We start from the raw sequence: 25,855 nt of genomic DNA, 5'->3' as shown, positions 1-25,855 counted from the left end.
TATGTGGCAATCCTCTATTCTGTGCGGCCGTATCTCTGCCGGGAGTTGACAGGCGGTGGTTGCCTTTTGCTGAAGAGGAAATGCCCTTGAAATGTGTGTTCCAACAAGACAACAACCCCAAACACACCAGTAAACATGCAATATATTGGTTCCAGACCAACAAGATTGACGTTATGGAGTGGCCAGCCCAATCCCCGGATCTTAATCCAATAGAAAACTTGTGGGGTGACATACAAAATGCAGTTTCTGAGGCAAAACCAAGAAATAGAGAAGAACTGTGGAATGTAGTCCAATCATCCTGGGCTGGAATACCTGTTCACAGTTGCTAGAAGTTGGTTGACTCCATGCAACACAGATGTACAGCAGTTCTCAGAAACAGTGTTTATACAACTAAATATTAGTTAAAGGGGTTCTGTACTTTGTTTTAACTGATGATCTATCCTCTGGATAGATCATCAGCATCTGATCGGCGGAGGTCCGACACCCGGGACCCCTGCCGATCAGCTGTTTGAGAAGGCAGCGACACTGGCAGTAGCGCCGCGGCCTTCTCACTGTTTACCGCCGGCCCACTGACGTCACGACTAGTATCAACTAGCGTGGGCAGGGCTGAGCTCTGTTCACTAGCTTAGCCCACCCATGCTAGTTGATACTAGTCGTGATGTCAGTGAGCCGGCGGTAAACATTGAGAAGGCCGAGGCGCTACTGGAGCACCGCTGCCTTCTCAAACAGCTGATCGGTGGGGGTCCCGGGTGTCGGAACCCCGCCAATTAGAAGCTGATGATCTATCCAGAGGATAGATCATCAGTTAAAACAAAGTGCAGAACCCCTTTAAGTGATTCAAAGTAGAGCAAAATCTTCAAACATTTTTCAGTTTATATAGTGAATGTTTGAGATTGTAAAGAAGAATACAAACACTGCTATTTTTTTTGAACAGTCTAATATTCACTTTTCTTCATTTTTTTTTAGAGGAACAACACAAATTTTATATATATTTTTTTCATGTTTTGATTTAGAATAGAATGTGTAGTCTTCCCAATGCATTTGTGTGTATGGAAATAAAAGCTATTAGAAGGATTTTGAGCTTTGTTAATTTTTGTAAACACATTGCTATTATTTTGAACACAACTGTACATGTTTAATGTAGGAGCCTACTGTGCTGGGTTAAGTTTGCTTTCATAAAAAAGAGGACAGACAATAATAATATTCATATTTCAGATATTTTTATATTGCAATTTATTTATGAAATCAAATGTTAATATTCAGAGAAGCAATAGAAATGACAGGGAATGATACATTGTCATACCCAGTATACTGTATTAACCCATTCACTAGTGTAATAAGGTGTTGCGATGAAATGTCAATAGTCAGTCAGCATATATACTGTACATGTGTATTGTGATTCTCAGCTCATACCTTACATGAATGTATTATGTTCATTGTGGTGTGCTCAAGTCATATTTTTACATTAAAAGAAGATCTAGAATGGAAGTCACATTGTTGTGTTTTACATTATGGTGATATTAAAAGATTTGAGTAGCATGCAACATTTTTTAGTCCTGTTGACATAGTCAGAATGCCTTGTTCTTAACTTGTTTCACCAAGTCAGTAAGGACCTCCAACCCCTCAATAAGTCCATCTCCAGTGGTAGCACAACATCCTTGGACATGCCATTGGTGTCCTTTTATCTTCCTTAGTCCCAGCTCTTCGGAGAGTTCTCCGGAGCGCCTGGCACCTGGTAGATCTTGCTTATTGGCCATCACCACAAAGGGGACTCCTCTTCTTTCATCACTCTCAAGTATGGCAGTGAGCTCTGAGTTGGCTTCTAGAAATCTCTCAGGGTCAGCACTGTCCACGACAAATATAAGCCCATCTGTGTTTTGATAGTAATGTTTCCACAGAGCTCTAATCCTGTCCTGACTGCCCATATCCCACACGGTGAAGGTGACATTACGCATGGGTTCTAGAGTTTCTACGTTGAACCCAATGGTGGGGATTGTAGTGACTGTCTCATGCATCTTTAGTTTGTACAGGATTGTTGTCTTCCCAGCAGCATCTAGACCCAGCATCAGGAGCCGTGCTTCGTATCCAGTAAACTTCTTTAGGGCTTGGTGGAGGCTGCTCAGGAGTAGACCCATAGCTGAAGAATGTTTTCTTCTGGATCAAAAAGCAGGTTGCTCTTGTGCATTCTGTATGTAGACTTCACCTATATTTATACACATGTCAATCCTACCAGTGCTGATAACGACAAAAACACGTGTCTAGTATTTCCTGGTTGCTCTGTCATTCTGTGTTGTGTTGGAAGATTTCACTGCAACCTGTTATGACAGTGACTCTGATGAGCACTGCAAGGGAAATGACTTCATTACTATCCTTCCTGAGTTTGTATACATGCAACTTTATTGCAGAAATATAGAAGATTAATTTGGTAAATGCTACTTTACTGCACTCAGTCACACAAAGAAAAAACAAAACAGAAAAAAAAACATTTTTACTGTGATATTGTTTTTGTTTGTTTAAAACAAAATTTACTCCAGCACTACAACATTGTTGTAGTGCATTGTTGACTACAAAAGAGGTAGAACTCACAGTGGAGAAAAAGTGGAAAAATGAATTAACAAGAGATCACACTGTGTCATTTCTAGAAACCAGATTGAGACCAAGTGGGTATTAACCCCAATACAGTCTGCTATTAATTATTACTCCAGTTTGGTGCAGCGCCACATGGCAACCACCACGGCCGCAACAACAGTCACTTACAGTACTGGGAACAGTTCTGTTTCCTCATTTTGTTTCATGGTATCAGCACTCCTCCCCTGACATAGGTGTTTTTAATTAGACTACATAAGGATTAATACCTACTTGGTCTTAGTCTGGTTTCTGACTCAACATGGAAAGGTGAGCTTTTGAGATCTGTTCACACAGAACAGTGCTCCATGGTGGCTATTGTTGCTGTGACACTGAGCCAGAGGGCTGGTGGTGCCCAGTGCCAAGGGGGCTTAGTCTGACAGCAGGAGTCTTGTTGGGCTGCTGGGTCATATACTAAGGTGCCCCTCTCATGCCACCATGCCTAGAGAAAGAAGGCACGAGGACAGAGCACATCAGAACTGAAAGTACCTTTTCTATCTGCGAAGCACCCCTGACCAGCGCCCCCGCATAACATGCACCCCTGACCACCACCCCTGCGTTACATGCACCCCTGACCACCGCCCCCTGCGTTCTGATGTTAAATCCCCAAACCGCATTCTTTTCTGCCTCTGCAGGCCCTGATAGGCTGAAATACACAGGCAGCCAATAGCAGTGCTGCCCTCTCCCTCTCATCCAATAGCAGCTGAGGTGGGCGGGGGAAGATTCACTTGGCCGCTGACTGCCGAGGAGCCCGTAGTGAAGCGGATGGGCAGTACTTTCAGTTTGGCAAAACTGACAGATCGCCTCTGTACTCAGGGCCATCCTTAATATTAATTGGACCCTGGGCAAGAATTTACTTGGGCCCCCTGGATCCCACCTTCCCACACCCTAGCATGCAATCACGGCCTCCACCACAACACACACAAAAAAATGAATTATCCACACACCTCGTAGAGTAGTAAACTTTAATAATTATGAGTGGCCACTAGAGGTGTTCCTTGGCAGCAATGTAAATACTGCCTTTTTTTCCAGAAAAGGCAGTGCTTACATTAAAAAGCTTGCAGAGACATGCTATAGACACCAGAACTACTACGTTTAGCTGTTGTGGTTCTGGTGACTAAAGTGTCCCTTAATATAGAGAAAAAAAAAAGAATCTGCACAAATGTATCAAATAAAATTGCATGATTTTCCTAGTGTATGACGTAAAGTCATGATTTTATTAAAGACACGGAGGCGAGTATTGCATTCTCTTTCTTTACTGAAAATCTATAGCAGCAAAGAGAAAAACCTTACCACACAGAGTAACTATGGTAACAAGCCCTCCCCTAACCCAGTATAAGAGTCCTGGAATCCAACAGCTCTTCCTCTTTCTTTGATGAAGAACGTCCTCCAACAACCGAGAACCATACAGGATTAACTCCAAACACGAACCAACTCAATCGGAATACATCCAACGGGGATGACTGCAGATAAAGTAATGGAACTAGACGACCTCAAGCTCCAAGAACATGTGGGCATTCATTCTAAGAAAAAAGAAAAACAAAGGAAATAATGACTAATATAGATCCAACGTACCGTAGATCCAATGAAAATCTAGAGTAATGTAGAGTAAACATGTCAATAAATTATAAGCAAATGGCGGATAACAATAACAATAAATACATGTATAAATGGCGCCAAAATATGGGTAAATAACAGCACAAATAAAGGAGCAAAAAAACAATAAAAACAACAATTATATAAATACCATAGTCGAAATAAGGGCGGGGAAAAACCTAAAAGGGAGGGGCAATACTCGCCTCTGTGTCTTTAATAAAATCAGGACTTTACGTCATACACTAGGAAAATCATGTAATTTTATTACATGACACGGAGGCTCCTATTGCAAGTTTGAAGCTGCTGGATAATAGAAGAAAAAGCATGAGTGGCAGGACGGAAATAAAACTCCCGAAATGTGGAAACTCGGGACCAGTTAGCCAACCGAAGAACATCCTCTAAGCGAGCACCAGCAACCGCCATAGATGTAGAAGCGGCGCCTCTCGTGGAGTGAGCCGTGAAAATAGATGTATCCACTCCAGCCAAGGACATAATCCATTTGACCCATCTGGCCAAAGTGACACAAGTAACTGGAGCAAAGGGACGACGATAGGAAAGAAATAATTCCGGATGATGATGATAAACGATGAGAAGATGTACGAGCTTCATACACCTGAAGGCACGCGACCGGGCAAAGGGCAGGAACCTCTGGGAAACTAGGGTAAGAAACCGACCTAATGTTGGTCTTGGTACGTCGAGAAATGTTAAAAATGACACCCTCGGGAGTAAAGGACCTAGCATCATAATCCAAGGCCCTAACGTCAGAAACCCGTTTGCACGAAATCAAACAAAACAAAGTAACCAACTTGGCAGACAATTGTCGCAAGGACAGTTGGTCATTGGAGGGCCAGGAGGAAAAAAGGGAGAGAACCAAAGAGACATCCCAAGTTCCAGAAAAACGTGGACGAGGGGAACGAGAAAGGCGGGAACCCCTGAGAAGGCGACAAACTAACGGGTGTTGACCAGCAGGACGGCCGTCAAAAACCCGAATGAAAGGCAGATATGGAGGAACGGAACAAGTTAATCGTACGGTATGCCTTACAGGATTCAAAAAGAGACGTGAGAAACTGTAAGATCTCCATCACAGGGGCTGAAAAGGGATCCAGGTCCCTTGCCAGGCACCAGTCAGCCCAAGATCGCCAGGCAGCACGGTAAGATCTTCTGGTCCCAGGGGCCCAAGCGTTCTCCAGAAGACGTCTAGTTGCTTCCGGAACATCCGAGACTTCCCAGGAACCCCTGAAACCCTGCAGGCGAGTAGGCGTAGAGAACCGTCCAGAACGAGCGGATGTTGGCGACCTGACGGGTCGAAAAGAAGGTCCGGGAACGATGGCAGCAGCAATGGAGGAAGGATCAGACTCTCTAGCAGTTGCGGAAACCATGATTGGGCCGTCCAGAACGGAACCAGTAGGACCATCTCGGCTGTCTGAAGACGAAGTTGAGCCAGGACCCTTGGGATCATCATGAACGGAGGAAACGCATACAACAGAAGATTGGACCAATCCTGGAGGAATGCGTCCACCGCCTCCGCGTCCGGATCCGGTCTCCAGCTGTAGAATCTCGGGAGCTGCGCGTTCAGGCGGGAAGCGAAAAGGTCGATTACACATAGGACCCAAACGGGAAGAAATGGAGGAAAATATCATCCCGTCTAACCTCCAATCGCTGGCATCCATCAGAAAACGAGAGGACCAATCCGCGTGAGTATTGTGCAAGCCCGGAAGATACTCCGCCACAACACTGATGTCCTTCTGTAGGCAAAACTCCCAGAAGTCCCTCGCTAGGTGGGAGAGGACTGAAGAGCGTGTTCCTCCCATGGCGTTGACATAACGTACAGCCGAAATGTTGTCCATCCGCAGTCTGACGCATGCGTTGGCCATACCGTTCGTAAAGCTGCGAATGGCAAAGGAGCCGGCCAGCAACTCCAGGGAGTTGATGTGTAGATTCGCTTCCGTAGGAGACCAACGGCTGCCGGTAGAGACACTGTTGCAGTAAGCACCCCATCCCGAAAGGCTGGCGTCCGACTCTATCGTGAAATCGCCTTGCCGTTCCAGGCATCCAGATTCTGGATCCACCACCGTAGTTCGTCCTTGGTATCTCTGTCCAGACAAATCAGGTCCTCGTACGTAGCACCAGTCCGCAGGTGTGCCAGTTTGAGGTGTTGAAGGGCCCGATAGTGTAACAGGGCCGGGAAGACCGCCTGGATGGAGGAGGATAGTAGACCTAGTAGACCTATGACGCGGGCAAGCTGACGAAGAGAGATCTGTGGAAGAGACAAAGTCTGACGAAGTTCCCTGCGAATAGAGCGAACCTTGGAAGAAGGTAGACTGAGAGACTCTGAGGAGGAGTCGATCCGAAAACCCAGGAACTCCATGGAGTGAGATGGGACTAATCAAGATTTCTCCAGATTGATGAGAAATCCTAACCGGGAGAGAAGATCTATTGCAGACGATAGGTGCTCCAGGAGAAGACTGCGATCCTGGGCCATGAGCAGGATGTCGTCTAGATAGATAATAAGACGAATCCCGCGACTGCGGAGGAAGGCCATGACCGGTCGCATTAGCTTGGTGTAGCACCAAGGGGCCGATGACAGGCCGAATGGGAGGCAGGTAAACCTCCAAGTCTCATCGCCCCAAAAGAATTGTAGGAGGTCCCTGGAGGACTCTGCAACTGGGACCGTCAGATAAGCATCCTTCAAATCCAGTTTGGCCATCCAGTCGTTTAGGAGAAGCATGTCCCGGAGAAGGTGCATGCCCTCCATTTTGAAATGGCGATAACGGACATAATTCAGAGGACGGAGATTTATCACCGGGCGCATCTGGCCGTCCTTTTTTGCCACCAGAAAGATGCTGCTGATTATTCCAGTGGAATGAGGCGGAGCTCGCTCTATCGCACTATTCCGGAGAAGGGAGAGTAGTTCTAAGTGCAGAAGACGTTGCTTCGCTATTGGCAGGCAGGCAAACAGGGTAGGGGGGGGGGGGGGGGGGGGAATCTGAATAGATGGAATAGTCAATTCTATCTGGAAGTCAAAGTAGGCAGTTGCAGAGACAGCAGAGCCTCTAGGTGTAATGGTAACGCCCCTCCTAGAGGATCATTTGCATATATTTAAATATTCATTTTTTCTCTCAATGATGCAGGCATATATGAACATGGGCCCAACACAGACCGGCACTGATGGGTGGCTTTGGCGCTGCCCTAGCCATTTTACAGGCTAAGGGAGCGCTAAAGCATGTCCATTAGTGCCAGTGACATCACCGGGCTCACTGCCAGGCGGAAGCCACCCCCAAATAGTATCTCCAGTGGTTATAAGGCTCCCTACAGTGCCCTCAGTACTAATAAGGCCTCCCTATAGGGCACCTCTTATAATCTATAAGGCACTTCTATAGAGCCCTTAGTAGTAGTAATGCCCTCAACCACTGCCCACAGTATTCATAATGTTCCCTGCAGTGCCCCCTGTAATTATAATACCTCCTGCCGTACCCCCTGGAGTTATAATCATCTCTGTAGTGCCCCCATAAATTAAAATGCCCGTCCTCTCCCTCCAGTCTTCTATACCATGCAGTCCCATGTAAATAACACCAGTCCTCTCCCTTCAGTCTTCTATACCATGCAGTCCCATGTAAATAACACCAGTCCTCTCCCTACAGTCCTATGTAAATACCTTCTCTTCCTTACAGTTCTCTATAACATATAGTCCCATGTATGAAACTTAAATCCCCCCCCAACACATAGTCCTATATAAATAACATTACTCCTTACCCTCCAGTCTTCTAAAATATCCAGTCCTATGTAACTGACACCCCTCCCCTCCCTTCAGCCCCTCTAACATACAGTCCCAGTTAAATAACATATTTCCCTCCCACTAAGCAGGGAGGAAGTATAATGGGGAGAACCACATCTCCCAGCATTTCTCGGACACTTACATTCATTCCATGGCATCATAGGTTTCCACTGCTGAGCTTTCTGTACTGGTCACATGACTGTGACCTCATCACAGGTCCTACCTCCGCTTCCACTGCTGAAAAGATCACATGACTATGATGGCGTCGAAGGTCCTTCAGCTATGGAGTGTAGACACAAACGGGCAGCAGATTTGCAGTAATTCCTAAAAAAATATGACATGTCATATTTTTTCGCGGTGCGGACATACCACGGACCCATCTTAAGTTGAATGGGTCCGCCCGTGCATTCCACGGATGTTGCCCGTGGAATGCACGGAACGGCTGCACAACGGCCTTGTGCATGAGGCCTTACAGACAACTAGCATAACAGGATCAGGGAGAAAGCAGCATATGCTAACATTGCTTATGTGTCACAAATGCAAGTCGATTGACAGCTGCCCTCCTATAAGGGCTCATGCACAAATTGCGGATTTGGAAAACACAGATACTGGCATTTTGCGGAACAGAATGGCCAGCCCCTAATAGAACAGTCCTATCCTTGTTCATAATGGAAACAATAACAGGACATGTTCTGTTTTTCTGCGGAACGGCCATGCGAACATACGGACATGGAATGTCCGTCTTTTTGCAGCTCCATTGAAGTGAATAGTTCTGCTTATGGGCCACATAAACAACCAGAAAGGACACGGGAAAAACTTTGTTTGTGCGCATGAGCCCTAAACATGTAGTAAACAGTGACAAAAAGTAGGGTGAGGAAGTGCAGGATACCAGAAACAAAAACTTCTTCATCAGATATGCGACACTGAAGTTTTTTATTAGGTATCCTGCACTTCCTCAGCCTGCTTTTTCATCCACATAATCGGAGTTCCTTTGGCTCACCAGCGGGTGGTGCTGCAATTACCTGCTGTTCCCTTCAGATTACCCACATGTGCTTTTCTCACCATCCGGTGAGCAGTAACCTGATCTCTGTCTGTCTTGTGCCTATATTGAACGTACTTCATTATGGAGCCCCTTGTGCTGGTGTGAGATTGTGAAACAGCTCTCATTATTCACTCTTTGTGTGTAATTGTCATACTGAGTTTTGACCACAAGAGGCCGCTGTTTCTCCACACTGCTAACAGACTGCAAGCTTTTGCATATTCATAGGAGGTGGAGCTGAGCTGAAGAAGCAAGAAACAGGAAGCAGGAGAGCAGACATCTTGCAAGAGACTGTGTGTAAACTGAATCTGCTTGCATCCAGGGTGTCAGTGCGTCCTAGAGTTTCAGGAATGGCAGCTGAGTAATCACCGTCCAGTACAGATCCTGTCCGGAGGAAAAGGAAGGCTGATAGGAGCTGAGGAACGGAGAACTACCTCACCTGCAGTACCTCATAGTTGCTGAAAGGACTTGTCGTTGTTCAGTTGGATCGGATACAGATCAAGACCCGGGTCAGTAATATCGTGCACGCACCACCTAGTGATGTTTGGTGCCTAAAGATTAGGCCTGTAGTTAGTCAGTCAGGGTTCCGAGAAGGAACGTCCAGGATAGAAGCTGATGTCTCCTCCCCATCGCTCCAAAAATAGTAATTAGCATACGGAGCAAGAGACTGTAACTGGGGCACAGCGGGCGAACGGAGCGGCGCACAGGAATAATAGTAGGTGCAGGGAGATCCCTGGGCGCCACTCTATGTAGCCTGTTAACTTAACTAAGTCCGAACCCACGAAAGGTAGTCTTTAACTTTTAATACAGGAGGCAGGTGCCGGCAGCAGAATCACATTGCCAGCACCCTGCCTTTCACAGGGAGTTGTGATCAACGGCAGTTAACTGCCGCTGATTTGCTGCCAGTACCCGCCTTCTGTATTAAAGGTTAATTATCATTGGTGGCTCAGTGCCCCCTCCCCCCCTCAACCCCCCCATTATTAAAATCATTGGTGGCAGTGGCCACAGGGTCCCCTCCTCTTCATTGGTGGCAGCTTCTGATCGGAGCCCCAGCAGTGCAAGCTTGGGGCTCCGATCAGTTACCATGGCAGCCAGGACACTACTGAAGCCCTGGCTGCCATAGTCGGCTCCCTGCTGCTGTGTGAACAGAGCACAGAGCAACAGGGAGAGTGTAAAGTCCTACTCACCCTGATAGAGCTCTATCAGGGTGAATAGGACAAGGGATGACAAAATCCCAGGTTCTAGCCCCTAAGGGGGAAATAGTTATTAAATAAAAAGTAAAAAAAATAAATAAATATTAAGTATAAATTACATATAAAATATAAAAACAATAAATAAATAAACATATCACATATCGCCACGTCGGAAAAGTCCAAACTATTAAAATAGAAAAAAATCTATGCGGTAAATGACGGAACAGGAAAAAAAAAAGCGCAATTCGCCATTTTTTTAAAATACGGAATGCACGTGGCTTTTTTGGTTTATTTTTTTTTGCATGGTATCGAGTATCGCAATACTTTTTTATGGTATCGAAATCGAATCAAAAATTTGGTATCGCAACAACTCTAGTGTTATTATAAGGGGAAAATATTGTATAGAAGTGATAAGTTTGTAAGCTTCTGTGCTGTACTGCAGATGACCCAGAACTAAGCATACACACAATCGTTAGCGTTCTGCAAAGGGTAATAACAGGTACGGTGGGACAGTTCTAGTTGTGTCCGCCAATAGGCAAATTACGGCAAACTGCCTCGGTATCCACCGGGGGGCATCTTGCTGTGCAGCACAGGGGTTCTCAGCTGCGGCTGAGTGCATGTAACCTGATTTTTTGTTCATTTTGGGGTTTTTGTTTAATACCTTGTTACAGTAAAAAGAAATCTGATTCACAAAAGCTGGTGTCAAAATTGCTTTCCTCGTTCGTGACTTCGCTGTATCCTGGGGAGCCCACCCCGGTGCACGGCTTACACTGGGAATGGGATTTTCTTTTCTACCTATAGAAATGAGCCCCACTTATGGACAGGGCCCAAATAAGCCCCACCCATTTTAAGCCTGGGACTGCCTGACTTTGCTGGGACTGTCTTTGATATTTAGGAATGGTCCCAGCAAACTGTCCCAGATAACTGTCGGCTAAATTCTTGTTTGGCTAACAGATGTCTCTCCTGAACGTCCCATACATATTCACGCTCTCCTGTCAAAGTGCTGCTTTATAACATGGGGAAGATTTATTATAGCCCGGCAGCGTAAACTAAGCTATGATAACCAGCACTGCTGGATGGCGCACCTAAGTTTTATGATGAGATGTACGCCTCGTCATAAATGAAGAGCAGCATCCGGCAGTCTGTGCGTATGTCTGGCTGGCATAGATTTCAGTGTTCTTCTGGCGTAGAAGATGATGAATGAAGCATGGTCACCGGGCCTACACTCTCCCCGCCCTCACCATGCACCTTTTTGAAAAAGTCGCAAACACGCATTTGTGGTGTATCCTAACGATAAATCTGGCCCATGGTCTTTACACCAATGATCTCCCTGGCATCAAAAGTCTCCAAACACCAAAGGTTGGGGGCCCCTTGTCCTCCACTGTAGCTATGATACCCCAAATTAAGGCACACTTGTCACTTGTGTTTTCACATACACTACACACAAATGCAAACTTTGTGAATGCTGTAGGAGACTTCTGCAGCGTACTCAAGTTGTGTGTAGTAGGTGTTTCTGGGTGATGTAGTGCAATATACACTAACCTGGTACAGCTGACTCTCTGCAAGGGCAGGTATAGGTAAGGAATAGTTCGTGACGCCAGTGCCAAGTAAACGGTGGCACGCCGTTTGCGGATGCAGGAATAAATCGAGGAAACGTAGTCTTAAAACAGAACTCCAACTTTAGTAGTTTTCCAGCAGAGACAATAGTGGAATCGCAGTTCCTTGGCATACAGTCGATTTTGCAATTCGGTCGATGCAGGCAATTCAGTTACAGCAAGGTAATTACAGAGTGTTGAACACAGGACTTGCAGCACAGGAGCTAGCACTCTAATTCTGTCTGATCCTGGAATATAGCATATCTTCACCAAGGCCCATTAACCTAATTCTGGCTTTATATCCTTGGCTATGGCTTTAATAAGTACCTCTTCTGTCTTGCTTAGTACCTCTCGCTTTCCTGATCTTTGCCTCTGTCTCTCTCTCTGCTTCCTGAGGCTCTAGAAACTTCTGAGCTCTCCACAAGACTGACTTTCACTTCCCTGTTTGGGCCTTATATAAACTAGGGCTCTCTAGCTCCCTCTAGCGACTAGAAGCTGGAATGACACCCCTGCAGGCCTGTACATGCAAGTTTCACAGTAACAGGGAAATACATAACATTACATTACATGACAATTTATAAAACTGACATATACCAACTCCTCCATAACTAAGGAGGGACGACAGCACACCAAGTGACACTTTGGTAGTGACGGGTATTACAGTTCCCGTACACTACATACCCCACTGCTTTAAGCTGAGTACGACCTCGTACTCCATCATGGGTCTCCCAACTGGAATCTCTACCTGAAATAGAAAATAGAGACATGCAGGCATACATACATGTAATTCATCTGCATTTACATCAGGTCCAATTGGCGAAGGGTAGTGACAAGGGGCGTCGTTCTCTTCTCTCAGGATAATGAATGGAACGGGGGCGCTGACCTGGCACAGCGTAACATTATAACCAGGATAGTCCATGACAATGAATAAGTCCATGATAGAACAGCAAAATAACGGAACTACCCAGGAGTTTCCCGTGGGTGTATCACAGGCAAGGGCTCACGTGGAGGAGTCCATTCTTGCGCACAAATGTCAAGTAAGGTATTGCCCGTGGCAACTGTTTGGGAGGAGACACCACCAGAATAATCAAAGTCTCCTAAACGGACTGGCGGACGTCCCCTGGTCATCCGGGTAGACCTTCTCAAAACAGGGGTCTCCTCTTCCCTTAGCAACGAGGTAGAAGGGAGAGGAGCAACAGGAGGGTCTCCATCCGTGAGACCTCGGTCAGGAACAACTGGAACAACAGGAAGTACTGGAACAACAATATCCACGAGAGGGGGAACTGGATCCGGAGCATCTTGAACCGGCTCTTCTGGAGGTGAAGCTACAGTAGGTGCCGGAGCAGGCACCAGCAAGTTCAACCAAGGTGTCAGAAGCCAATGCATGGGATCCGCGTCATACCTCAGATTACTAACAGCCTGCATAGGATCCTCGGGCTGTATTGCTGACTCCGACACAGGATACTCAGATCCAGAACTCTCGTCACTAGGTTCTGGTGTCAGGCAGAGCTTTAACCGGTTTCGGTGTACAATTTGGGATCCCTTGCCTTCCCGGGTGATCTCATAAGTGTGAGTTCCAACATTTGGGATTGCAGTGACAACATAAGGACTTCGTTCCCACTTACTGTCCAATTTGCTGGTACGACGGTTATTCTTTAACCATACCACAGCCCCTATGGTCAAGGGTTCTGCATGGGCTGCCTGATCATAGTCTCTCTGCTGTCGGTCTCTAGCAAAGTCCATACGTTCCTGAACAATGGCTTTGGCGGCCTCCAATCGCCTTTGGTGCTCAGCAACCCAGTCGGTGTTAGGTAATGGGTTAATGCAATCAGGTACGTGTATGTCCAATGAATGATCAGCAGGCAATGTCCCTTGGCGCCCAAACATCAAGTAAAAAGGGGTATACCCGGTGGAACAATGTATGGTATGATTGTATGTGAACATGAGCTGTGGCAACAGACTGGGCCAATCTCCTCTGCTCTCAGGAGGCACGGCCCTCAGCATCTCTATCAAGGTCTGATTCATTTTTTCACATAATCCGTTACCTTGAGGATGGTAGGCCGTTGTCCGGATCTTCTTACAGTTGTGTAAGCGGCACAGTTCATGGAACAGATGGGACTCAAAAGCAGGTCCTTGATCGGTGAGGATCTTTTCTGGACATCCATAGGGCAGGAGGAAGTGCTTCCAGAACATTTCGGCTGTAGTCTTGGCTGTCTGGTCTCTCACAGGCACTGCTACAACAAACTTTGTGAAATGATCAATAACAGTCATGGCATAAGCATACCCCGAGCGACTAGGCTCCAGTTTTACATGGTCGATGGCGACAAGTTCAAGAGGACGGGTACTTACAATGGGTCTCAGTGGTGCCCTCTGATCATGGTGCTCACTTCGTTTCAAGGCACAGGCTACACACTCTCGACACCACTTCTCCATGTCTTCTCTCATGCCTACCCAGTAAAACCGCTGGCGGATAGTAGCCTCAGTTTTTTGGACCCCAAAGTGACCGGATTGATTGTGGTACATCTCCAACACCATACCTGCATCTCGTCGGGGTATGAGAATCTGGTGCACTCTCTCGTTGGACACTGGGTCTAGGCTTCTCCGTAGTAATAGGCCCTTTTGTATGAAGAGTTGATGGCGCTGTCTCCACAGTTTGATGAGCTCAGGATCTGCACTCTTACGCCGAATCCTCTCAGGGGCTCTGCCACTAGTAATGAAGTCCAACAACTCACCCAGCACTCTACTTTCAGACTGTAGTTTCACCCACCTTTCTTCTTTAGGATCAGGCCTACTGGAGGGTGAAGGAACTGTAGCTCTGTTATTGGTAGCTCGAGCCTGATCCTGTTGAGCAAATTTGTTATAGAAAGCCGGCATCTCTACATCTTCCCAAGCATCTCGCACATCATCAGGAGCTGTCTCCGTGGGAAGCCTGGATAAAGCATCAGCATTATCATTAGTACGTCCAGCACGATACTTTACAGAGAAATTATAGTTGGCAAGGCGAGAGGCCCATCTCTGCTCCAAGGCCCCCAATTTAGCTGTATTTAGATGCGCCAGAGGGTTATTGTCAGTGAATGCAATGAACGGGGTGGCGGCTAGATAATCCTTGAATTTTTCTGTCACCGCCCACACTAATGCCAGGAACTCTAGTTTGAAGGAACTATAATTCTGGTCATTTTTCTCAGCTCCTTTCAGGGAGCGGCTGGCATATGCTATCACTCTCTCTTTTCCCTCTTGGATTTGGGCTAACACAGCTCCCAGGCCTCGCTTGCTAGCATCAGTATAGAGATGGAAGGGCTTGCTATAATCTGGATAACCTAACACTGGAGGCTCGGTCAGTTTCTTTTTTAGCAATTGGAACGCTATCTCTCTTTTCTCATTCCACTCAATGGGCACCGGAGTTCTAGGACTCTTTTTGGGTTGACCCCAAATTGCTATTTGAGCAAAATGGGGGATAAAACGTCTATAGTAGCCGGCAAAACCAAGGAAACTCCTCACCTCTTTGACGGTAGTAGGAACCGGCCAATTACGGACAGCTGCTAATTTATCAGGGTCAGGTTGCACTCCCTCTCCGCTTACTACATGCCCCAGGTATCTTACTGCAGGTTTGAGCAGGTGACACTTGGATGGCTTTACCTTCAAGCCATATTTGATAAGGATTTCAAATACTTCTGCCAAATGTTTCAGATGGTCTTCATATGTTTTTGAATACACAATGACGTCATCTAGATACAGCAGCACTGTTTCAAAGTTTTTGTGACCCAAACACCGTTCCATTAGTCTCTGGAAAGTTCCTGGGGCATTACATAGCCCGAACGGCATACAATTGAATTCGAACAGACCCATGGGAGTAGTGAAGGCAGTCTTTTCCCTATCTGCAGGGGCCATGGGTACTTGCCAGTAGCCACTGGTCAAGTCCAATGTGGAGAAATAGGCAGAGGAGCCCAGAGCAGTTAGTGACTCCTCAATGCGGGGCAGTGGGTATGCATCTTTGTGGGTTATTTGATTAATTTTCCTATAATCCACACAGAAACGGATACTACCGTCCTTCTTCTTTACAAGAACCAGGGGTGCAGCCCACGGACTACGGCTGTCCCGGATCACATTAGAGTCTTTCATCTCTTGGATCATTTCCTTTACAGTCTGATATGAAGTAGGTGGTAAGGGTCTGTATCTCTCCTTGATAGGAGGATGAGAGCCAGTAGGTATGGTGTGTTGTATGGCACTAACCTCTCCATAGTCAGTAGCATGCTTACTGAAGGCCTGGTGGTGCTCCTTGACAAGCTGTAGAATCCCTTCTTGTTGATGTTGGGGGGTAGTCTCGTCCCCTACATGGAACTCTTCCCACCAGGGCACTTGTGGCTGGGTCACCGGCGAACATCCGCTGACTGCAGCTGGCGGCTTTTCTGTCACTGGAAGACGAATGACGTCTTGGAAGGACACCTGGGACAGCTGGGCAACACTGCAATGCTTAGTAAGTGCAACAGGATGATTACTCAGGTTAATCAGACGGACAGGTACTTTACCTTGGGAGACGTTCACCAGGCACTTGGCAGCTCTCACATAAGGATAATCCTCCATCTGGATCGGTTCCACCAGGGCTGGATAATCTCGGCCTTGGACTCCCAGGACAGCACGACACCATAAAAGAGTTTGAGAATTAGGAGGCAAAGTCACAGGTTTATTATCACGGATCTTGGCAGTACAAATTTCTCCTTTCCCATTAGCAAACCTCTGCTGGGCACTTAACACAGTAATAGTCTTTTGAATCACCCTCCTGGATGCAGAGGAAGCAGTGGGCAAAGTCTGATGTAATACAGCAAGTATTTCTGAATAACAGTTTTTGAAGACATTGGTGCCTAGAATGACAGGATGTCCTCCTCTGTCACCGGCCTGTACTACGATCACTCCCTGTTGAGGCAGGGTTACGTCTCCCACCTGCAGGGTGGGTTCCCAGTATCCATGAGTCTTTACTGGTTTGCCATTGCTGGCGATAATTTCCACCCAGGATTCAGGCGGCTGAGTCAACTGGTTGGTGTCCCAGAACTTTTCAAATGCAGGCAGCTGAATAGTAGTGACCTGAGACCCAGTATCTAATAGGGCTTCAAAGGGGATCCCATTGATCTCTATATTGATTTTAGGATGGGATCCTACATAACGTGGCATCCAATTTGGATCCTCTGGACCTAGTGTTCTACCTCCCGAGGGTTGCTCCTCAGCCTCAGGGGTTGCCCGTTTAACTGCCAGCACGTGGATTCTGTGTGTCCCAGCTTTTTGCAGTATGTACACACGGGCTTCTTGCGACCGCTATTACGCCTCCCAGGATCCCTGGGGTGAGTCTCTTGGTATGGAGGTGGGAACGGCCTAGGAGGTGACAGGAATTCTTCATCTAGCCTTATGGGTTTTTCCCATTCCTCTATTTTTCTGCACACTTTCTCTAGACTTTTAGTGAGGTGATTTACTTGCTCTGTCAGCATGGCAATAGTATCAGTAGCTGACACTTGAACAGCTTGGCCGGCCTCAGCTCGATTAGTGATAAGTGGTTTCACCCTGCAGGCTGATGACTCAGATAGGGCGCTCAACTCAGGAGATACTGTGGACCCCAGAATTTTTATAGCCAGTTCTTTAAAGTCCAGAAAGGCACTGTTAGGGTGCTGGGCGGACAGCATCTTTAACTGGGTCCTTATTTGTTCACTAGACACCCCGTTGATAAATTGTTCCCTCAGGGTCTGGTCCCGGTTATCAGCCTCTTTGGGATCTATCTGGATTACAGCCCCTAAAGCCTCCTGCAGTGATAGGGCATAGTCACGGAGGGACTCACCGGGCTTCTGTCTCTTGCCAAAGAAGTGCATCTTTATCTCTGAGGCAGTCCTAGTTTCAAAAGTGGCTCTGAGGCGGGTGAATATCTGTTCTAGAGTACTCCGCTCAGTAGCAGGCCAGGATAACACTTCTCTACGGGCAGCTCCCTCCAGTTGTGCCAGCAGGATTTCCATTTGCTGGTCGGCATTTATAGGGTACAATCGGAATAGTGCCAGCAACTTTTCTTTAAAGTCCCTTAGGGTATGGGTCTCTCCCCTGTAGCGAGGGAACCATGGGGCCCCGAAATAATAAGGCATGGTAAAGGGCATCATGCTGGGGGCTGTCGGTTGATTAGGAGCCGCAAGCTCTCCTGGGGCCGGCTGCTCAGGCACTCCTGGCTCTGACATAGTAGTCTATTGAGAGGTGACCGCTGGCGACTAAAGGGGCCGATACACTCCCCTTCCCTCCGGTTACAAGTGCTTACCGGTATCGCTGGTCTTGCGCAGGCCAAGTCTCGCGAGATTCCGGACGTCCTGAGCCCGCGGTGACGCAGGAGAAGCAGGGCCGCGGCGGTGCGATGATGAAGAGGGGCGGGACTCTGTGTCTTTGCAGGGATCCGCCCACGAAAGTCCTCAGCGGCGCGGGAAACTTTACTCCAGGCTGTCCATTCACTGACAGCAAGCAGGATTGCAAAAAGTCCACAAAACCACATTCCAATGCGGCGGTTTTCTTCCTCTGTGCAGCGCAACACTGCACAGCGCTTTTTAGAGGTTTTTGGTACACTTTGGGTACGATTTTCAGTCCACAAAGTCCATTTGAATAAAACAGGAAAATTGTCACTTTGGTCACAGGGCAACGGTATAAGGCACAAAGTTCACGCTTCTTGCACTAGAAAGCGTGCGTATCCTGTTCGTGACGCCAAAAGAGAGGTGCAGCGTACTCAAGTTGTGTGTAGTAGGTGTTTCTGGGTGATGTAGTGCAATATACACTAACCTGGTACAGCTGACTCTCTGCAAGGGCAGGTATAGGTAAGGAATAGTTCGTGACGCCAGTGCCAAGTAAACGGTGGCACGCCGTTTGCGGATGCAGGAATAAATCGAGGAAACGTAGTCTTAAAACAGAACTCCAACTTTAGTAGTTTTCCAGCAGAGACAATAGTGGAATCGCAGTTCCTTGGCATACAGTCGATTTTGCAATTCGGTCGATGCAGGCAATTCAGTTACAGCAAGGTAATTACAGAGTGTTGAACACAGGACTTGCAGCACAGGAGCTAGCACTCTAATTCTGTCTGATCCTGGAATATAGCATATCTTCACCAAGGCCCATTAACCTAATTCTGGCTTTATATCCTTGGCTATGGCTTTAATAAGTACCTCTTCTGTCTTGCTTAGTACCTCTCGCTTTCCTGATCTTTGCCTCTGTCTCTCTCTCTGCATCCTGAGGCTCTAGAAACTTCTGAGCTCTCCACAAGACTGACTTTCACTTCCCTGTTTGGGCCTTATATAAACTAGGGCTCTCTAGCTCCCTCTAGCGACTAGAAGCTGGAATGACACCCCTGCAGGCCTGTACATGCAAGTTTCACAGTAACAGGGAAATACATAACATTACATTACATGACAATTTATAAAACTGACATATACCAACTCCTCCATAACTAAGGAGGGACGACAGCACACCAAGTGACACTTTGGTAGTGACGGGTATTACAGTTCCCGTACACTACACTTCATCTGCCCATACACATGGTGATAGCTGCTGCCAGGGGTGTACTGGCCATAGACCATACAGGGAAACTTCTCATTGGGCTGATGCCCAGAGAGTGGCCAGGGCCTCACTTATAGCCACCAGCTAGGTAAGTAATGATCTGACGCTCCCTGAATTAATTAACACATGGAATGTCAAGAACCTATGCACCTGGCTGGTGGCCGCTGGTGGCCGCAGGTGCCCTTCCCCCCCCCCCATGACTTCTGCACTCAACTGTATTGCCATGCTGAGGCATCTGCAGTAGGAGGATGGAGCGTGGCAGTTGGCGATGGCCACCACAGAGGGGCAACTTCTAGGGAGGTATTTTGTGCTGCAATGTGGTATTTGGTTCTGCTGGGGCTCCCCACTGCTGTCGTCTGGCTACCTGGCTCTGTTCATAGGTATTTTGGTCCGTGTCTGTAAACTTCTGGATGGATGGGTCATGTGTGCCACTGCAGTCAATGACTGGACTCAGCAGTGACATGTTCCCAAGCAGCACGTGATGTGATGTGCCCCTTGGTGATTGGGCATGTGACCCTGTCTGTGGGGAAGTGCAGTTGAGTATGAATTTTTCCACAGGTACCGCTGGCTAGGGTGCACATTTTAAGAAAAATAGCTGGACTACCCCTTTAAGGGTTGTGAACCACCTCTGACTCTTGGCCCCAGACATGTCATTTCCCTAAAGCCCAGATGGTGAATCTACTCATTTATACAATGTTCTCTGCAAGCAGATTTAATTATATCATATAGCTATAGTACATGTCTTTGCATTACAATCTCTAGTCATATTCATAATTCACAGACAATTTTATTACATTACAGTGGAATTTCCTGGGAGCGATGCCAGGGGCCAATATGTATAAGAAGTTTCCTCTGCAACCAGTCCTGACAATGAAACAGGTGAGGGCCCCAGAGGACATGATGTCACAGGTGAAACCCCAGGATATGACTCCATGGTGGCGCAACAAATTACCAGGGACTGACTTGGACTGTCAGGGATTTAAATATGCCTCAGGATCTTGGTCTATCAGGCTTTAGGGCCCCCTTTGGTGCAGCAAAATCTCCCACTACTAATGTACTCATTAAGGCTACTTTCACACTCGCGTTTGGTGCGGATCCGTCTTGTATCTGCACAGATGGATCTTCACCTATAATACAAACGCTTGTATCCGTTTAGAACGGATCTGTTTGCATTATTCATTAAAAGAAAAGTCTAAGTCAAAACGGATCCGTCTTGACTTACATTGAAAGTCACTGGGGGACGGATCCGTTTTGAATTGCACCATATTGTGTCAGTGAAAAACGAATCCATCCCCATTGACTTACATTGTAAGTCAGGACGGATCCGTTTGGCTCCGCATAGTCAGACAGTCACCAAAAAGCTGCAAGCTGCGTTTTAATGACCGTCTAAGAAACGCAACAGAGACCAAATGCAGCCAAATTGATGCATTCTGAACAGATCCTTATCCATTCAGAATGCATTGGGGCTGAACTGATCAGTTTTGGGCCGCTTGTGATCTCACAAGCGGACCCAGAAACACCAGTGTGAAAGTAGCCTAAGGCTGTAAACAAGGAGTTAAATTCGTATACAGAGCTGCATCTGTATCGTTTTGCAACCTGACAGCTGGGTCAAAGTTCAATGCTTTTGTTTTCATCTGAATAAATAAAGTTTTTTTTTTTTTTGCATTGTTCGCGTTTGTACGTGACACAGCAGAGTCCAGCAGGGAGAGTATTGCATAGCACACCGATGACTAGGAGGAAGTAGGAGGAGAATGAGATCACATGAGATCACGTGCCACTAGCCTGGGATGTTTCTTACTATGCACCACATTTTCATTGCAGAAGAGAACATGGGCACCCTGGTGAGCAGGGTTCAGGGGCTGTGTAGAAGGACACACCTAAGGGAAGCTGCTATTGTAATGATTGGACTTGATGGAAGTGGCAAAACCACAATTCTGTACAGACTAAAGCTGAATGAAACCGTGAAAACTATCGCAACAGTTGGTTTCAATAGAGAGACCTTGGACATATTTGAGGACTTATCTCTTCTGGTATGGGATGTTAGTTTAGGGGCCATGGGATGGCCCTTAAAAAGACATTTTCTGGAGGGTTGCCAAGGCTTTTTGTTTGTAGTGGACAGTAAGGACACTGAGATTTTTAAAGAAGTCCAGGAAAAGCTTCAATACACAGTACATTTCTTGGACACACAGGACTTGCCTTTCATTGTACTGGCCAATAAGCAGGATCTAGACGGGGCTTGTAGCCCTTCCGAACTCGTGCTTCATCTTAATCTTGATAAATTTACAACCAAAAAGTGGGATGTATGTGGTTGCTCTGGCATCACAGGAGAAGGTCTTCATGAAGCTTTGGAGAAACTGTGTAAAATGATAAAAGAAAATGAAGAGCACTGAGGAAATAGTCTTCTATACTGGCCTTCAATCCAGTCAGTGGTCCAATGTTAACATGATGTGGAGTAACAGAGGCCACCCAACATATATAACCACATGAAGAACCTACCTGCTGCACAGCAGTCAAGTAGTCGCCATGTAACAGCCACCACAAAGCAAGCCACCCTGGAGCAGAACTAATACCAGTCAGAAGCAGTGTTATTGAAGAATACTTGGGGTATTGGCATTGCACTGGGGTATTGGTCTAGGTCCGTGTAAGGTGTGGAGACCTCCTGGATACTTCTGAGATTGTTCCAAGTTTATTATACTGTGATGTGCCACGTGTGAATTGTGCTGGTGGGTTTCTTTTGACCATTAGGGATCCAGAGCTGGATACCAGTTACTGCTGCTACTGGAGTAATGCCTTATACTCTGCCACCATAAAAATGAGTGTTAAACCAAGCACAATGTTATAAAACCATACTTTTTATTAGTTGATCATTGCAGAGAAACATTTTTTACACTGTATGGAAAGATGCTGTTAAGTGCACTGATGGTGGGCCCGAGCTCAATGCTTCACTTTGCTTTGCAGCTGATTGATAGGACAAGGCTTTAGATTTGTCATTGTCGCTGGCTGTGTAATCTTGCGCCTGCATTGTTTGTTACAGCCTTAGTGCATGCGCAGTACAGCACATTGTTGCTGCCAGGCAAAAATGTTCTATAGAGTGCATGCTCCAATATTGAACCAAATAGTGCAGGTGTGAGATTATACATCCAGGCAAGATGATGATTCTACAGTCTGGTCCTGTTAATCAGCCTTGAGAGGGAGGGGCTGCAAAGCAAAGGAGCAGAACTAGGGTGCACAGAGGCACCGATGCCCATCATTAGTATATTCCAATACAGGCCTGCAGGTGGCAGCACTGCATTTTAATATACTGAATGCCGAATTCTGTGATGGATAAATATCCATTACAGCATACAATTATGTAATGATATAGTCACCTAGGGTAACTTCAAAAAGTAAAAAAAAAGTTTTAAACATATTAAAAAAAATATACAAAAATTCAAATTACCCCTCTTTCCCTAAAATTAATCAGCGTTATGGATTCCGTTTTTTGTTTTCCGTTATAACATGGTTATAACAGAAAATAATGGAATCCACTAGACGGAGGTCAAAACGGAAGCCTTCCCGTTATGCAAGACGAAAAACAAAGTCCTGTCGACAGGACTTTTTTTCCATTCTGCATAACGGAGACCAGACGGATCCGTTATGATTCCCATAGACTTCTATTATGACGGAAAGCAAAACGGAATGCCTTTTAACCCCTTAAGGACACAGCCTTTTTACACCTTATGACCAGGCCATTTTTTGCAAATCTGACCAGAGTCACTTTAAGTGCTGATAACTTTAAAACGCTTTGACTTATCCAGGCCGTTCTGAGATTGTTTTTTCGTCACATATTGTACTTCATGACACTGGTAAAATGAAGTAAAAAAAAATATTTTTTTTGCACCAAAAAATACCTAATTTAACAAAAATTTTGAAAAATTTGCAAATTTCAAAGTTTCAGTTTCTCTACTTCTGTAATACATAGTAATACCCCCAAAAATTGTGATGACTTTACATTTCCCATATGTCTACTTTATGTTTGAATTATTTTGGGAATGATATTTTATTTTTTGGGGATGTTATAAGGCTTAGAAGTTTAGAAGCAAATCTTGAAATTTTTCAGCAATTTACAAAAACTAAATTTTTAGGGACCAGTTCAGGTCTGAAGTCACTTTGCGAGGCTTACATAATAGAAATCACCCAAAAATGACCCCATCTAAGAAACTACACCCCTCAAGGTATTCAAAACTGATTTTATATACGTTGTTAACCCTTTAGGTGTTGCACAAGAGTTATTGGCAAATGGGGATGAAATTTGAGAATTTCATTTTTTTGTCTAATTTTCCATTTTAACCCATTTTTTCCACTAACAAAGCAAGGGTTAACAGCCAAACAAGACTGTATCTTTATTGCCCTGACTCTGCCGTTTACAGAAACACCCAATATGTGGCCGTAAACTACTGTACGGCCACACAGCGGGGCGTAGAGTGAAAGGTGCGCCGTTTGGTTTTTGGAGGGCTGATTTTTATGGACTGGTTTATTTACACCATGTCCCATTTGAAGCCCCCTGATGCACCCCTAGAGTAGAAACTCCCTAAAAGTCACCCCATCTAAGAAACTACACCCCTCAAGGTATTCAAAACTGATTTTACATACAGTCGTGGCCAAAAGTTTTGAGAATGACACAAATATTAGTTTTCACAAAGTTTGCTGCTAAACTGCTTTTAGATCTTTGTTTCAGTTGTTTCTGTGATGTAGTGAAATATAATTACACGCACTTCATACGTTTCAAAGGCTTTTATGGACAATTACATGACATTTATGAAAAGAGTCAGTATTTGCAGTGTTGGCCCTTCTTTTTCAGGACCTCTGCAATTCTACTGGGCATGCTCTCAATCAACTTCTGGGCCAATTCCTGACTGATAGCAACCCATTCTTTCATAATAATTTCTTGGAGTTTATCAGAATTAGTGGGTTTTTGTTTGTCCACCCGCCTCTTGAGGATTGACCACAAGTTCTCAATGGGATTAAGATCTGGGGAGTTTCCAGGCCATGGACCCAAAATGTCAATGTTTTGGTCCCCGAGCCACTTAGTTATCACTTTTGCCTTATGGCACGGTGCTTCATCGTGCTCGAAAATGCATTGTCCTTCACCAAACTGTTGTTGGATTGTTGGAAGAAGTTGCTGTTGGAGGGTGTTTTGGTACCATTCTTTATTCATGGCTGTGTTTTCGGGCAAAATTGTGAGTGAGCCCACTCCCTTGGATGAGAAGCAACCCCACACATGAATGGTCTCAGGATGCTTTACTGTTGGCATGACACAGGACTGATGGTAGCGCTCACCTTTTCTTCTCCGGACAAGCCTTTTTCCAGATGCCCCAAACAATCGGAAAGAGGCTTCATCTGAGAATATGACTTTGCCCCAGTCCTCAGCAGTCCATTCACCAAACTTTCTGCAGAAGATCAATCTGTCCCTGATGTTTTTTTTAGAGAGAAGTGGCTTCTTTGCTGCCCTTCTTGACACCAGGCTATCTTCCAAAAGTCTTCGCCTCACTGTGCGTGCAGATGCGCTCACACTTGCCTACTGCCATTCTTGAGCAAGCTCTGCACTGGTGGCACTCCGATCCCGCAGCTGAATCCTCTTTAGGAGATGATCCTGGCGCTTGCTGGACGTTCTTGGACGCCCTGAAGCCTTCTTAACAAGAATTGAACCTCTTTCCTTGAAGTTCTTGATGATCCTATAAATTGTTGATTGAGGTGCAATCTTAGTAGCCACTATATCCTTGCCTGTGAATCCATTTTTATGCAACGCAATGATGGCTGCACGCGTTTCTTTGCAGGTCACCATGGTTAACAATGGAAGAACAATGATTTCAAGCATCACCCTCCTTTTAACATGTCAAGTGTGCCATTTTAACCCAATCAGCCTGACATAATGATCTCCAGCCTTGTGCTCGTCAACATTCTCAACTGAGTTAACAAGACGATTACTGAAATGATCTCAGCAGGTCCTTTAATGACAGCAATGAAATGCAGTGGAAAGTTTTTTTGGGCATTAAGTTAATTTTCATGGCAAAGAAGGACTATGCAATTCATCTGATCACTCTTCATAAAATTCTGGAGTATATGCAAATTGCTATTCTAAAAACTTAAGCAGCAACTTTTCCAATTTCCAATATTTATGTAATTCTCAAAACTTTTGGCCACGACTGTACGTCGTTAACCCTTTAGGTGTTGCACAAGAGTTATTGGCAAATGGGGATGAAATTTGAGAATTTCATTTTTTTGTCTAATTTTCCATTTTAACCCATTTTTTCCACTAACAAAGCAAGGGTTAACAGCCAAACAAGACTGTATCTTTATTGCCCTGACTCTGCCGTTTACAGAAACACCCAATATGTGGCCGTAAACTACTGTATGGCCACACAGCGGGGCGTAGAGTGAAAGGTGCGCCATTTGGTTTTTGGAGGGCTGATTTTTATGGACTGGTTTA

The 25,855-nt window shown here is 45.8% G+C and overlaps 2 protein-coding genes across 3 annotated transcripts; one reads left to right on the top strand and one right to left on the bottom strand.

Moving 5' to 3' along the window:
• Window positions 1-1,216: 1,216 nt before the first annotated feature.
• LOC121005126 (ADP-ribosylation factor 1-like) lies at window positions 1,217-17,084 on the bottom strand. Its single transcript, XM_040437689.1, has 2 exons — window positions 17,074-17,084; window positions 1,217-2,186 (listed from the first exon to the last, which is right to left on the bottom strand). Exon 2 carries the CDS (start codon window positions 2,133-2,135, stop codon window positions 1,569-1,571), a length of 567 nt encoding a protein of 188 aa, XP_040293623.1. The 5' UTR covers window positions 2,136-2,186; window positions 17,074-17,084; the 3' UTR covers window positions 1,217-1,568.
• Window positions 9,432-22,216, top strand: LOC121005125 (ADP-ribosylation factor-like). 2 transcript variants are annotated; one of them, XR_005779874.1, is made up of 3 exons: window positions 9,432-9,544; window positions 20,188-20,265; window positions 21,208-22,216. XR_005779874.1 is itself a non-coding variant. In XM_040437688.1 (2 exons), the coding sequence occupies exon 2, from the start codon at window positions 21,216-21,218 to the stop codon at window positions 21,774-21,776; it is 561 nt and encodes a 186-aa protein (XP_040293622.1). In that variant the 5' UTR covers window positions 19,871-20,265; window positions 21,208-21,215; the 3' UTR covers window positions 21,777-22,216. The 2 variants fall into 2 exon arrangements, 1 of the variants encoding a protein (XP_040293622.1); XM_040437688.1 differs by lacking the exon at window positions 9,432-9,544 and having other exon boundaries at window positions 19,871-20,265.
• The last annotated feature ends 3,639 nt before the right edge of the window (window positions 22,217-25,855 follow it).

Source organism: Bufo bufo, chromosome 6, assembly GCF_905171765.1.
Source record: "Bufo bufo chromosome 6, aBufBuf1.1, whole genome shotgun sequence".
Classification (NCBI taxonomy): Eukaryota; Metazoa; Chordata; class Amphibia; order Anura; family Bufonidae; genus Bufo; species Bufo bufo.
Note: the sequence above shows the minus strand (reverse complement) of the source record. Positions and strands in the feature narration are given on the sequence as shown.

Excerpts from the sequence above, each read along its gene's own strand:
- LOC121005126 (XM_040437689.1), bottom strand. The coding sequence starts at position 2,135 with ATGGGTCTACTCCTGAGCAGCCTCCACCAAGCCCTAAAGAAGTTTACT.
- LOC121005125 (XM_040437688.1), top strand. The coding sequence starts at position 21,216 with ATGGGCACCCTGGTGAGCAGGGTTCAGGGGCTGTGTAGAAGGACACAC.